The sequence below is a fragment of the Mandrillus leucophaeus genome, unplaced genomic scaffold, assembly GCF_000951045.1.
Source record: "Mandrillus leucophaeus isolate KB7577 unplaced genomic scaffold, Mleu.le_1.0 Scaffold1353, whole genome shotgun sequence".
Classification (NCBI taxonomy): domain Eukaryota; kingdom Metazoa; phylum Chordata; class Mammalia; order Primates; family Cercopithecidae; genus Mandrillus; species Mandrillus leucophaeus.
In genome coordinates, this window is record NW_012101314.1 from 508225 (window position 1) to 522007 (window position 13783).

At 34.6% G+C, this 13783-nt stretch overlaps 1 protein-coding gene across 1 annotated transcript in view; it reads left to right on the top strand.

Moving 5' to 3' along the window:
• PARPBP (PARP1 binding protein) overlaps nt 1-13783 on the top strand; it is a 66382-nt gene that overhangs the window by 29676 nt on the left and 22923 nt on the right. Inside the window, exons 5-6 of the mRNA XM_011973205.1 lie at nt 5017-5187; nt 6315-6469. Of these exons, the coding sequence (XP_011828595.1) occupies nt 5017-5187; nt 6315-6469 (326 nt within the window). The remainder of the gene's footprint in view (nt 1-5016; nt 5188-6314; nt 6470-13783) is intronic.

Below are 13783 nucleotides of genomic sequence, written 5' to 3' on the forward strand. Positions count from 1 at the left end.
AACACCAGAGTCTTCAAGTAGGTGAATGGATTGAATTTGAGAAACAATATTTTTGTTTCCTTATTTTATTTTACTTCATTTTATTTTTCCTAAGGTACTAAACCATTGCTTTTAAAATTCTGAAGTAATGAAGGGAATAATAGAATAAAGTCCAAAAAAAAGAAAACCATCAGTTTAAAAAAAAATCTGAATATCTTAGTTTTTGTCCAACTTTTTTTTTTTTTTGTCAGTATATATAACCAGTTATGCATTGGCAAACAAAAGTTAAAAAAAGACCCTGTGTAAATTGTTAATCTTCTCAACTTAGAAGAACTGACTTTCTTCAAACTGAGGTTGAATATCTGCCTTTCTCTCAGTAAGAAGAGATAGGAAAAGAAACTTGGAATTGTCAGAAAGCTTAAATAAAATTGACCAACTTCTAAACAAACATTGCAAATACTTTGTGGTATGGATAGAATCAGTTTATTAAACAAATAAACAGAACAGTATCCTTATTTTTGGTGTCTTGGTAAAGGCTTCAATCTTGTGGATTTTTTCAATTTAGGCCCTTGCTCTTGGACATCATAACTGTACTTATGTGGACTGCTTTTCCAGGGAGCCTCTTTAAAACTCACTTGTAAATACAAGAGCAAGGAAACCATAACAACCATGTTATCTGACCATAATGATAGGGATAGATTTCCAATTGCAGCCATGAGTTAAACGAAACACTCTAACTGTGAGGACTCCAAGATGTTTTTCCCTTAAGTTTGCCTAACATCACAGATCAGAAGGACAAAATTTGCTAACCTTAAGGAGCAACTTGTAGATGTGAGAGCTTAAGCCCTGGTTTTGTACCCAATTAGGATCAGGTATATACATATTTGTTAAGTTCTTGTTATTTTTGAACAGCAGAAGCACAGTGACATAGAGATTGCATTAAGTTAAATTTAGGGAAAGTTTCTGATTACAGTGTGAATATCACTTTTTCTCTGCTTTGATTTTTGGTAAATTGTGTTATTCTTCCCAAATGTCAAAGGAATAAAAAGAATTGTGTTTTAGACAGACTATTGCACTGTGAAGTTAAAATGGAAACTCATATTATAGACTTGTATAATAGAAGTATTGTGATTTACTGTGAAAACAAAGATGAAAGGACATTTGAAATATGAGCAGAGGCTGGTCACAGTGGCTCGTGCCTATAATCCCAGCATTTTGGGAGGCTAAGGCAGGCAGATCACCTGAGGTTGGGAGTTCGAGACCAGCCTGACCAACATGGAGAAACCCTGTCTCTACTAAAAGTACAAAATTAGCCAGGTGTGGTGGCACATGCCTGTAATCCCAGCTATTTGGGAGGCTGAGGCAGGAGAATCACTTGAACTTGGGAGGCTGAGGTTGCGGTGAGCCGAGATCGTGTCATTGCATTCCAGCCTGGGCAACAAGAGCAAAACACCGTCTCAAAATTAAAAAAAATAAAAATAAATTTAAAAAAGAAAGAAATATAATCAGAAAACTGTATTATACCTTATTCTATAAAATTTTAGGAGAAACTTTAAAGCTTATTTTTATTTGGTTGTGCCTTAGAATACCTTTCTTTGTAAGGCACCGTAATAAGAAATATAAGCATTTATTTTATCCCAGGTAAGTTTTTTTTTTTTTTCCCCCTTTGGAAGCAGTCTCATTCTGTCACCCAGACTGGAGTGCAGTAGCACTATCTTGGCTCACTGCAACCTCCACCTCCCAGGTTCAAGTGATTCTTGTGCCACAGCCTCCCAAGTAGCTGGGATTACAGGTGTGTGCCACCACGTCCAGCTAATATTTTGTATTTTTAGTAGAGACAGGGTTTCGCTGTGTTGGCCAGGCGGGTCTTGAACTCTTGGCCTCAAGTGGTCCACCTGCCTTGGCGTCCCTGTGGTGGGATTACAGGTGTGAGCCAACACACCCAGCCTCAGGTAAGTTTTTCTTAATAGATTTTTAATTTTGAAATTTTTAAAAGGACAAATTTATATATTGATTTTTCTTTCATCACTGAAAACTCATTGAGAACCTATTGAGTTTCATTAAATGAAAACTCATTGAGAACAAAAATAGATTAGTTACCTACTATAATGCGAGTCATTCCGTTAGCATCTAAGGACACATGATTTGCTCTCATGGAACTCATAAAGTAATAGGAGGATTAAGAAACGTTACCAGAAAGTGGCTAGGCACAGTGGCTCGTGCCTGTAATCCCAGCACTTTGGGAGGTCAAGGCAGGAGGATCACTTGAGCACAGGAGTTCAAGATTAGCCTGGAAAACAGAGTGAAATATTGTCTCCATAAAAAAATATTAAAAAGGAAAGTATCAGGAAGTGTTAACACCTATGCAGAGAATTATAATAGGGTGGTATGCAGAGTTATCACAGGATGGCTGGAAAGAGAATACATGAATGTCTACTTTAGACTGGGGAATCAGGGAGCATCTCTGAAATGGTAACGTTGAACTAGTATATTTAATATGCAAGGAAAAATCTTTCTCATGGTTAATCTTTAAACTTTGTTTTCTTGTAGTTAATTTTGCTTCAATTCTATCTCAAGTCCATATTTAAAGCAACGCTTTCCTGTCCAGTGAAGTTTTTCTTTTAAATTGACCCTGACTGCCTCCTACGTTTCAAGAATCGTTTTTTACATGGAAATTTAAATAGTCAAAATATATTATCTTTTGAATTTCTTTTAAGATGAATATGCTTAATAATTATTTAAGAGACTTGCTAAGGATTTGTAATTTTTTATTACTGCCTTTTTTAGTTTCTTTGATGCTTCAAAAATTTAAAATGTGATTAGACTGAATATGATGAAATTTTAGTTTTAATAAGGGAAATATTTTCTTAGCATTTGCAGATAAATTCCTGGGACATTAGTTGTGACTGAAATTACTGAAGGATTTTTGAATTTCGTGTGTCTTGGGTAGGAATCGAGTTTAGAGTTTGTGAGTCTGTTATCTGAAGGAGTAGGCAAGAAGATGATTTCAAGTGGACAGTTTGGGAACAACATTTAAGAATTAGAAACAAACAGGGTTCTAGAGCAGAAGGTGGGATGGAAGTAGTTGAGAAGGCAAAAATAGGAAGAAAATTCCATGCAAGGAATTTAATTTTGAGCTGCTCATGGTGGCTCACGCCTGTATTCCCAGCACTTTGGGAGGTCGAGGCGGAAGGATCACTGGAGCCCAGGAGTTGAACACCAACCTGGGCAACATAGTGGGACCTTGTCTCTACAAAAAATAAAAACATTTAGCTGCTTGCGGTAGCACATGCCTGTAATCCTAGCTACTAGGGAGGCTGAAGCAGGAGGGTCACTTAAGCCTGGGAGGTTGAAGTTGCAGTGTGCCCTGATTGTGCCACTGTATTCCAGACTAACAGCAAGATTCTGTTTCCAAAAAAAAAAAAAAAAAAAAAAAGGAATTTGATTTTGATGAAATCCAATTTTTCTTTTTTTTTTTTTTTTTTCCCTTTTCTGATTGTGCTTCTGGTGTCTTACGTAAGAACTCTGCCTTATTCCAGGTCATGAATAATTTCTATTACATTGTCTTTTAAAAGTTTAATAGTTTATATTGTACATTTATAGACTTATGATCCACTTTGAGTTTACTTTTATAAAAGGTGTGAAGTTTAAGTTGAAGTTCATGTGTTTTGCATATGGATGACCAATTGCTCCAACACCAATTATTGAAAAGACTGTCTTTTCTTCATTGCTCCTTTTGCACATTTGTGAAAAATCAGATTGCTCTATTTGTGTTGGTCTATTTCTGCACCCTATTCTGTTCCATTGAGCTGAGTGTTCTTTTGTAAATACTACTCTGTTTTAATTATTGTAATCGTATAGTAATTTAGATTGCTTCTCAGCATGTTTAATACACTGTTCCAATATCATCTGGCCTACATAATTCTGGATGATTTGTTAACCTTATTATTGTTCCTCTCTAGGTAATGTGTCATTTTGTGCTGGCTGCACTCAAGATTTTTTCTTACTTTTGGCTGTCAGAGTTTGTATACATTTTGTTTGGTTTTCCTACTTATATAGCTTATTGGATCTATAAATTAATGTTTTCTACTAAATTTGGGATGCTTTCAGACAAAATTTCTTCATATATTTTTTCTACCCTTTTCACTTCTCTTCAGGGATTCCAATTACATGTATGTTTGACTTCTTAAATTGTCTCATACGTCCCTTTGGTTCTTTCTTCTTTTTTTGTTGCTATTCTCTTTCGTTTTTCAGATTTGGTAATAGCTATTGGTTTGTCTATAAGTTCACCAGTACTTTCTTCTACTCTCTCCAAGTTGCTGTTGAACCCATCAAGCAAATTCTGTTTTATTTATTGTACTTTTCATTTCCAGAATTTATTTTGTCCACTTTTCTGTTGACATTCCCTCTGTTAATTTGTTGATAACAGATATTCTTTTAATTCATTGAACATATTTCCTTTTAATATCTTGAACATAATTCATAATAACTGCCTTGATGTTTTTCTGCTAAACTCGGCATCTAGGTCTTCTTGGTGGCAATTTCTATTGACTACTTTTTACCCGGAGTAGGGGGTCACACCTTTTTTCTTCATTTATTGATTTTTGGATGAAAACTGGATATTATAGGTTATATTTTATAACAACTCTGGATTCCTTTATGTTCTTCTGAGAAATATTGTGTTTTTGTGCTAGTGGGCAACTGACTTGCCTGAATTCCAACTTAATACTCTGTCTCCATTCTATGTTGGTATGCAATTGCTGATATCTGTTCTTGTGTCTTCCTTTGCTGCTTTTTTTTAGCTGCATTTTTGTAGGTCTCCCCTCTGCCTGCCAAATTTGGTAGTTAGTCAAGAATTTGGGGAGAGATGGAGTTTACTGATTGTCCAACTTGTTTTTATATGGCAGTTCTCTTTTTCTAAAGAGTTAAGTGAGGTATTGTGATTGAATGATTATATACATATTTACTGCATATGAAAAAGATTATGGATTTAGAAGAATTGCAATAAAGAAATTAACTGAATATTTTATTGCACAGGTGCAGCTGCTAGCAAGGAAAATTATCTTTTCATATTTAAACCTGCTAGTAAATTCAAAGAATGACCTGGCTGTGGCTCATATTCTCAATATTCCTGATAGAGGACTAGGAAGAGAAGCCTTCACTGATTTGAAACATGCTGCTCGAGAGAAACAAATGTCTATCTTTTTGGTATGAATGTGTGACATGTTCAAAATTAAGACTCCTTGCACAGTGGATCCATGTATCCTAATATGCTTGTAACTAGGATGAAACAGCTTTTAAGTGGTTAACTTATGTTCTACCTCTGTATTTGAAAATCCGTGGTATTTTAATTTTTTACCATATCCTTCAAGTTTGGTAAAGGAGAATTTCTCTAAAGCAGTGTTTCCTTACATATGTTCTGTATAGTGCTGGCCCTGATAAATTCTCTGTGAATAAATGTTTCCAATGTCAAAACGTTTCTGTTAAATGTTCTTTGAATAAATGTTTCCAAGGGCAAAATGTTTAGAAGTAGTATATACCCTTATTCATTATACATAATCCATGATTGTATATAAGAGCTCTGAGAAGTCCTGCCATAAAGAAATCTGCTTGTAGCAAATTAAGCTTGTTATTTAATGTGTTGTTTCCTAATTTATTTGACCGTGGAACTTTCCCCTAAATTACTGACATTTCACAGGATTTGTCTTTCTTAAAATGTACCTTGGAACATTTCATCTTTGATTGAAACACTCTTATGTACAGCTATCACATATGTATTTTTATCATTGTAAGGACAAGCCTTTTGAACTATACATGATCCCAGGATGGGAAAGCTGGATGGAACTTAGTGATTATCTAATCTATATTTTTATTTTACAAATAGAGAGGCTGAGGTTTGGAAGTGTTAAATTGCCCAACCAATTCATCTGTTTAACACAACAGATCAGTTGACAGTAAAAATTCCCTTGTTCCATATAACAGTTTCAAAGCTAGTAGTCAACTATATTAGAATATATTCATAAATGAGTTATTTATAGTCAATAATACATTCTAATTAATATACTTTAGCTCTTAATTTGTCCTCTAACTCAGCTCCTCTGTCTCGATCTGCAGCTGGGTGTCATTGCTACCACACTTGATAGCATGAATTCTGCATGGCATTTGTTTCTTTGGTTATTTGCTTCTGACTGAACGTGTGTCATGAGCCATAAAGTGTGCTTCCCTTTTAACTGTATACCCAGAATTATATAGATTTACTTAGCTTTATGAAGTAAATTACAGTTTTAATTTAATAAATCACTGGACATAACTTACCCATTTGTTTTAATTCATAGGTGGCCACGTCATTTATTAGGACAATAGAGCTTGGAGGGAAAGGTTATGCACCACCACCATCAGATCCTTTAAGGACACATGTAAAGGGATTGTCTAATTTTATTAATTTCATTGACAAATTAGATGAGATTCTTGGAGAAATACCAAACCCAAGGTAATGACTTTTGATATATTACAAATATGTTATTAATCTATCTTTAAAACTTTATAGAATTGGGTAGAAATAAGAGATATTGAAATGACCAAGCATCAGACCAAACGGTGGGGAGAAGAAACAAAATCTGGATGAATAAATTACGATCATATGACCTTACTTCCTAAATTTCTGCCTGTGATTCTGAGTTTTTGCCAAAGTCAAAAGTCATGTCCATACTAAATTGATTAGAGAAGAGAGTTAGCATTTATTTTTATCTGATGAAATAGATTTTTGAGGACTGGAAATGAGCAAACAGATAATTTCTGTATATGTATTTAGCCGTAAAGGAAACTGATATCAAGAATGAGTAAGAAAATTAAGAAAGATATGAAATCCCTATTCTATTTTCTGTTATTTTTCATTTTCTTATGTGCAAGTCTTTGGTTCAGCTGGGATTTGTTTTTATATGATATTAGAGGTAAGAGATTTTTAAAAATCTGATAGACCCCCATTTATAATATTGGTGTAATAAGTGGTGAGTAAGTTTTGGGGGCAGAAGTGGATTGTATTTGCTAGCAATCATGGTGGATCATTGTCAATTTGGTTGGTATCCTGTAACATAAATAAACATAATAAAAATAGCTGATATTTATTGAACACTTGTTATATGTCAGACATTGTGCTAAGTTCTTTACTCAGATTATCCTTTGATCATTACAACAACCTGACTTGATAGGTACTATTACTATCCCTAATTTAGAGGTGAAGAAACTAAAACATAGGGATCAAGTAACTTGCCCTAAGTTATATTAGTAGCAGAGTAGGGATCTGAACACAGTCAGTTCTGACCCTGTCATCCATTCTGTTAATGACTATATCTTGTTCTATGAAACTTCATTCCATTCTAAGATTCTAAGAAGGATTTTTTTCAGGGTTTTATTCTGAATTGCATTCTATTTTCTCATATGGATATCCATTACAAAGAAGTAAATTTGGAAGAGGATTTTGAAAATAACTTAGAGACAAAATAAGTGACATCTTCTGAACTTCCAGATAATATATTGGGGGCCATTTCTATTGAAACATCATATATTTAATTTAAAAAAATTTTTTGGTAAGGCAATATAGATATATTTTGTTAAAGTCAAATACTACAGTCATCTGCAGTTTTTTGCCCTTGAAGATATTCCTTCTGGAGAGTCCCCTGTCGTCTTTATTCAGTCTTTGCTTTTGCTTGCTGGGCCTGTGTCAGAGTGACAACCATGAACCTTCATCCTCACCTTGTGAAACAGTCTCTGCCTCTTTCCTGGCTCTTATGACTTTACTTTTAATTGTTAAACCCCTTGTTTTGCTCAAGTAGCTTTCTCAGAAAAAGTAAATGGTAAGCAAATATTTTTATGTTAGTCTCACATTTGATTGTATATGATTTTATGTCATGTTTCATTTATTTCTCTAAGATTATTTATTATATTTAATGTAAAAATATTGTTATCTGCTTCCTGAATGGTCTTTGTTTTATCTAAATTGGATGCTTTTCTGTTTTTTACTTTCTTTCTTTTGCCCTCTTTCGTGGTAGAGGTGTTCCCACAATGTGTGGTGATTCTGAACTGTCCTTTCATATTTAAGAGTGAGGCCCTATAGAGCTGATTAGTAGCTCTATATAGTGGGCTTATTTATAGCATGCTGCCCAGTTGGCTCTTTTGTTGGGGACTTACTCTCCAAATGTCAGTAACTTTAAATCTTTTCTTTGGAACTTTCCCAAAAATTTCCACAGAGGAATCTTTTAATCTCTGAAAGCTGTAAATCTGGCTAGCAATATTCTGGGATTTGAGATAGGTCCAGGTTGATGCTGAGTCTCCTGGTTCCGTATGTAGACTTACTCAATTCCTTTTAGTCCTGCTGCCCCTGCGTCTGGAGCCTCTCTTAGTTTCTTTAGAACAATCCTGCTTCCCATGCTGAGGTGGGAGAGAAGCGCTAGCCTAACTGCTCAGAATAGAGAGAGAATGGGGGTATAAATGTTCCTTATGGAGACTGTCAACTAGCTTTTCTGTTTTCAACCCCATCTTTACATAGGCTTCAGTACTGCCTTCAATTTCTGATTAATTTCTGAGGTTACTTCTTACTGATGTTCCTCTTAGCGGTTACTTAGGTTTTAGCTTTTGTATTCTGGGTAGTTAGTTATGACTCAACCATCTGTTTTCATTTTTTTGTACTTTCATGAAATGCCTCTACTCTCATCAGCTGTTGTTTCCTCTCTCATTCTCTTTTTCTTCATAGATGGAAACTTTTTTGTTTTTTGCTTTTTTGTCATTTTAGTGAAGTTTTGTGAAAGAGCAGAGATAAATGTGTATGTTCTATCCAATATGGTTTGTTGTAATTACATTCCTTTTGGAGGAATTTCTGGTTGTGGTCAACAGGGTAGAAGGATATTTATTTTAGAGGCATGCAGGGTGAGGGAATAGACTTCTTCAACTTAGCAGCCGTTTATTTTGGATATCCCATGTGGTTATAATGAACAAGTATCTTCTAGAGAAGGTCTTGAGGAAGTGAGTATCTAAATAGTGAATGTCTTCAGTTCGGTGTCTGAATAGTCCACTTGAGCAATTTTTGTTCTCTTTTTTGTGGTGATTTGTTTATTTATTTTTGTTCTGTAGTAGGTATAGGTTTGTTCTATAAATAAGAAAGTAAAATTATTAAAAACTAAAAACATATACCTTATACATATCATAATAGATATTAATAGAAGGTATACAGAGGAAAGGGCAATTGACCTGGTTTGTGGGAGCCAGGGATAAGGGTGTCAAGAATGCTTATCTGGATGGGTGTTACAGTTAAGCCTAATTTTGAAGGATGAACTTGAAGGAGTTAACTAGACATGGTGGGTGGGAAAGTGGATAACCCATTCGGACATTGCTTCACTAGTTATTCATTTTATCTTGTAATTTCAACCTTTCCCTTTACTAGTACTTTAGCCACAGTCTATAAGCTTATAAGAAAAAAACAACAAACTGTCTTCTCTGTTTCTTCCAGTTCCTTCTCCTTCCATTTACAGCTCAAATTCTTAAAGAAAATACTTCCCATTTTTCTGATTCCCTCTTTGTAATTATTTAATGTATATTTCTCAATAGACAGTAAACTCAGTGAGGGTTTATTGGTTTTCTTCACTAATATTCCCTAGCCCTAGCACAATTTTTGCCAGAATAGACAGTCAATATTTATTTGATTGTCTGTACTTGACTGATTTATACTCCTTCACTTTTTCCCTCTACTGAAGCTATTCTGCCAGTGGTCACTTGTGATCTTCTAATTGTCATAGTCTGTGGTCTCTTTTGAGTCTCCAAATTTAGTCATTTCCTACTGAAACTCTTTTTTCCTATAACTTCTGAGAGGTCATTCTCTTATTTTCCACTGACCTCTTCTACTATATATATGCAAATTCTTCTAAATCTATATTTCAGTGAAATTTGAACCTCTTTCCTGAGTTTCAGAAACATATCCTCAGCTATCTTTAAGATGGTGCCTCACAGGCAACTCATATGTCCTAAACTAAATTTTCATCTTTCTCTGCAAAACTGCTTCTCCTCCTGAAGTGATGAAGCCTGTCTCTCTCCAGCTCCCAAACAAGAATCTGGGGCATATCCTAAATGCATTCACTCAGTAAGATCTGTCACTTTTTCTTACTTCACATATTTTATGTTCTTTCTTCTCATCTCTTCCTATTACTGTTTCAGACTTTCATCCCTTGTTGCCTGGACCTTTTCATATGCCACCGAGTTGTCTATTCTGCCTCCAGTCTTAAGTTGCCCTATCCTATCGTCCTCATTGCTGCCAGAGTGATTTTTCTGAAACAGCAAATGTTACTCCCATAATTAAAATTTTCAGTGATTCCATATTTGGTACAGGATAAAACTCCAGGAACCTCAATATAATACACAAAACTGTCTATGCTCTAACTCCTGTCCATCTCTCACTCTGGCCTCTTTATCCTCCTCGTCTCTCTCAACCTTAAAACTTAGAGATAAAAATGTATTTAGCTCTTGTATCTGAGGAAGAGTTTATACTACTTATTTTAAAATAGAAAAATTACAGTAATCTTTGAGTCTAAGGAAGGGTGGGATAGACAGACTGGGAAGAAATAAAGAAAAAGAATTGATTCTTACACTCATCGCCCCACTGCCAGCTTTCCATGAGGCCATCTTAGCTATAGGTGGCTGCATTTCTACACTTTGCCAGTAGGTGACACCATAAAATGCATAGTGTACTTTCACCTGAAAGATGTCTTAAATGAGATGTTTCAAGTTATATCAATTAATAGTTCCCTGTTGTTTAGAAGTTGAAAATTCTGTATTTCACATTTATCACACAACTTTTGAATGCACATTTACATTATACTGTCATGCACCACGACGAAAATATGCTCTGAGAAATGCATTGTTAGGCAATTTAATCATTGTACAAACATCATAGCCTGTGCTTACACAAACCTGGATGGTATAGCCTGCCACACACACAGGCTATATGGCATAGGCTGTTGCTGCTAGACTACAAACCTGTATGGCCTGTTACTGTATCAGATACTGTAGACAATTGTAACACAATGGTATTTGTGTGGCTAAGCATATCTAAACATTGAAAAGGTCCTGTTCAGAATGCAGTATAAAACATAAACATAGATAAACATAGATACGCATAGGGTACTTGCCATGACTGGAGTTTGCAGCACTTGAAGTTGCTCTGGATGAGTGGTGAGTGAATATGAAGGCCTGGAACATTATCGTAAACTCTTGTAGACTTTATACACATTATAAACCTAGACCACACTAAATTTACAGAGCAAATTTTTCTTTCTTCAAGAATAAATTATTCTTAGCTTGCTCTAACTTTATGAACTTTAAACTTTTTTGACTATGAATTTTTTAAAATTTTCAAACTTTTTGACTCTTGTAATAACACTTAGCTTAAAACACAAATACATTGTCCAGCTGTACAAATTTTTTTCTCTGTATTCTATATGCTTTTCTCTCTTTAATTTTTTTTTTTTTTTTCTTTTTAAACTTTTTTGTTTAAAATTAAGACACAAATATACACATTAGCCTAGGTCTATACAGGGTCGGGATTATCAATATGACTGTCTTCCACCTCCACATCTTGTCCCACTGGAAGATCTTCAGGAGCAATAACACCCCTGGAGGTGTCTTCTCCTATAGTCACAACACCTTCTTCAGGAATACCTCCTGAAGGACCTGCCTGAGGCTATTTCACAGTTAGTGTTTTTTTTTTTTTCTTAATAAGTAGAAGGAGTACACTCTAAAATAATGATAAAAGGTATAGTAAATACATAAACCAGTAAGATAGTCATTTATTATAATGACCAAGTATTACATATTAAACAAAACTATATGCACTATACTATTATATGATTGGCAGCACAGTAGGTTTGTTTACACAAGTATCACCACAAACATGTGAGTGATATGTTGAGCTATGATGCTACGATGTGATATCACTAGGCGATAGGAATTTTTCAGCTCCATTATATTATGGGACTACCATTGTATATGTGGTCTGTTGCTGACCATAATGTTATTATACAGCACATAACTATGTATATTGGACTAAATATACATGTATGGAGTGTTAAATCTCATTGAAATTATTCAGTCTAATCTAATGTTAACATTTTTCTTGTTTAAAATATTTAAGAAATATTTTTCATACATTTTATGTGGCACCTTTAATTACATTTAATTTTTAAAGGTGAAATTTACTTCAACAAATAGTTATTAAATTCTTGAGTGTGGTATGGAAAAAGCAGTCACTTTATTTAGGAAAGTGAAGATAGTAATTACATTAAAGTATTACCAATCATTTGCCTGTATTATTGCTTGGTGTTCTCTTCTAGTTACTTTATTTTGGTACAAGCTTGGGGATTCGGTTGTGCTTTTCATCAGCAGCCTCGGGTTTCTCTTTCTGCCCTAGGGCACTGGTGTGATGCAGTTAAGAGTTAGGAGCTCAGTTTGCCTCTTTCTCATCTAAATTCTGCTATTAATGTTTATCCAGAATCGCCATAATATATCTTCTGGGAAGCACTCCTGAATACCTCCTCCTTCTCTCTACTTCCCCACTCAAACTTGTCTATACTTTCGTAGTTCATTGTATCATAATCACTTGTGAGCTCTTAAAGAGAGTTTATTCATTTTTGTATTGCCAGTGAACAGCATAAATATCCTGATGTCATTTTAGTTAAAACTTCTGGAGTTTCTAGGCTCTAGAAGCAAGAATTTGAATTAAGCCACTGTGTTGCTGAGCAGATATTAGAAGCCAACCTAATGGTGGCTCTAGAAGTGAGTATATAGTAATAGGGTAGTCAGAGCACTACTGTTTGGGGTATTTTGCCATGGGTTCAAAATGTTGACCTTGGCAAGTCTCTGAAATACAAGTCTTATTTTTTCCTGAATACAATTCAGCCAGTGAATTACATCATCTTTAAAATTTAGCATTTTTGTCTTGTAGAAGGAATGAGAAAAAGAGGTCAAAGGTGACTTTCCTAATATCATTTGAAGCATATTTTTTGTTCTTATAATTGGCACTAAGACACTTCCAGATTTTATTAACCATTTGAATCTTTTCCAAAACTCTTTTCTATTAGAGATTAATTCCCAGGAAAAGCATATAATGTTAATTATGTTTTCGTTTTGGCTACATTTCATCCAGTTCACAGCTGAAAAAGGAAGTCCTCATATATGTGAAAGAATTCCTAGGGTCTACTCAGACTTCTGATTACAGAAGTATGGCAGACTAGGCCCCCAGATTGATTCTTCCATTGAAAATAATTAATAATGTTGGATAGTATATTTCAAAAATGCTTCTTAAATGCATTGGTAAGTAGGCAAATGTAATGAAAATACAGGTCAAAAATAGGTGAAGGAGGAAAGCCAGAGAGGCAAGTCAAGAAGGGAAGCCAGCTTTTAGCCCAGGAACTGGCCAGCATGGGGAGATAAATAGGAAACACGTACCCACTCTACAGGGCAAATCCCTCAGTGTAAAAATAAACTAAGAATAAGGGCTTTAATTTGACAAAAGTGTTTCTATAAAAACCTAGTTAATGTTAAAATGTTTTAGCGTTCTGCTTAAGAATAAGACAAGAGTACCTGCTGTCATAATTTCTTTTCAGTATAGCATGAGATGTCCAATTCAGTGTAGTAAGACAAAAAGAAATAGGAGATATAACAATTGAAAAGATAAAATTCTATTTGATGATAATATGACTAATTATATAGAAAACTCCAAGAATCTAAAGGCAAATCATTACAATTGGCAGTACAGTTTAAG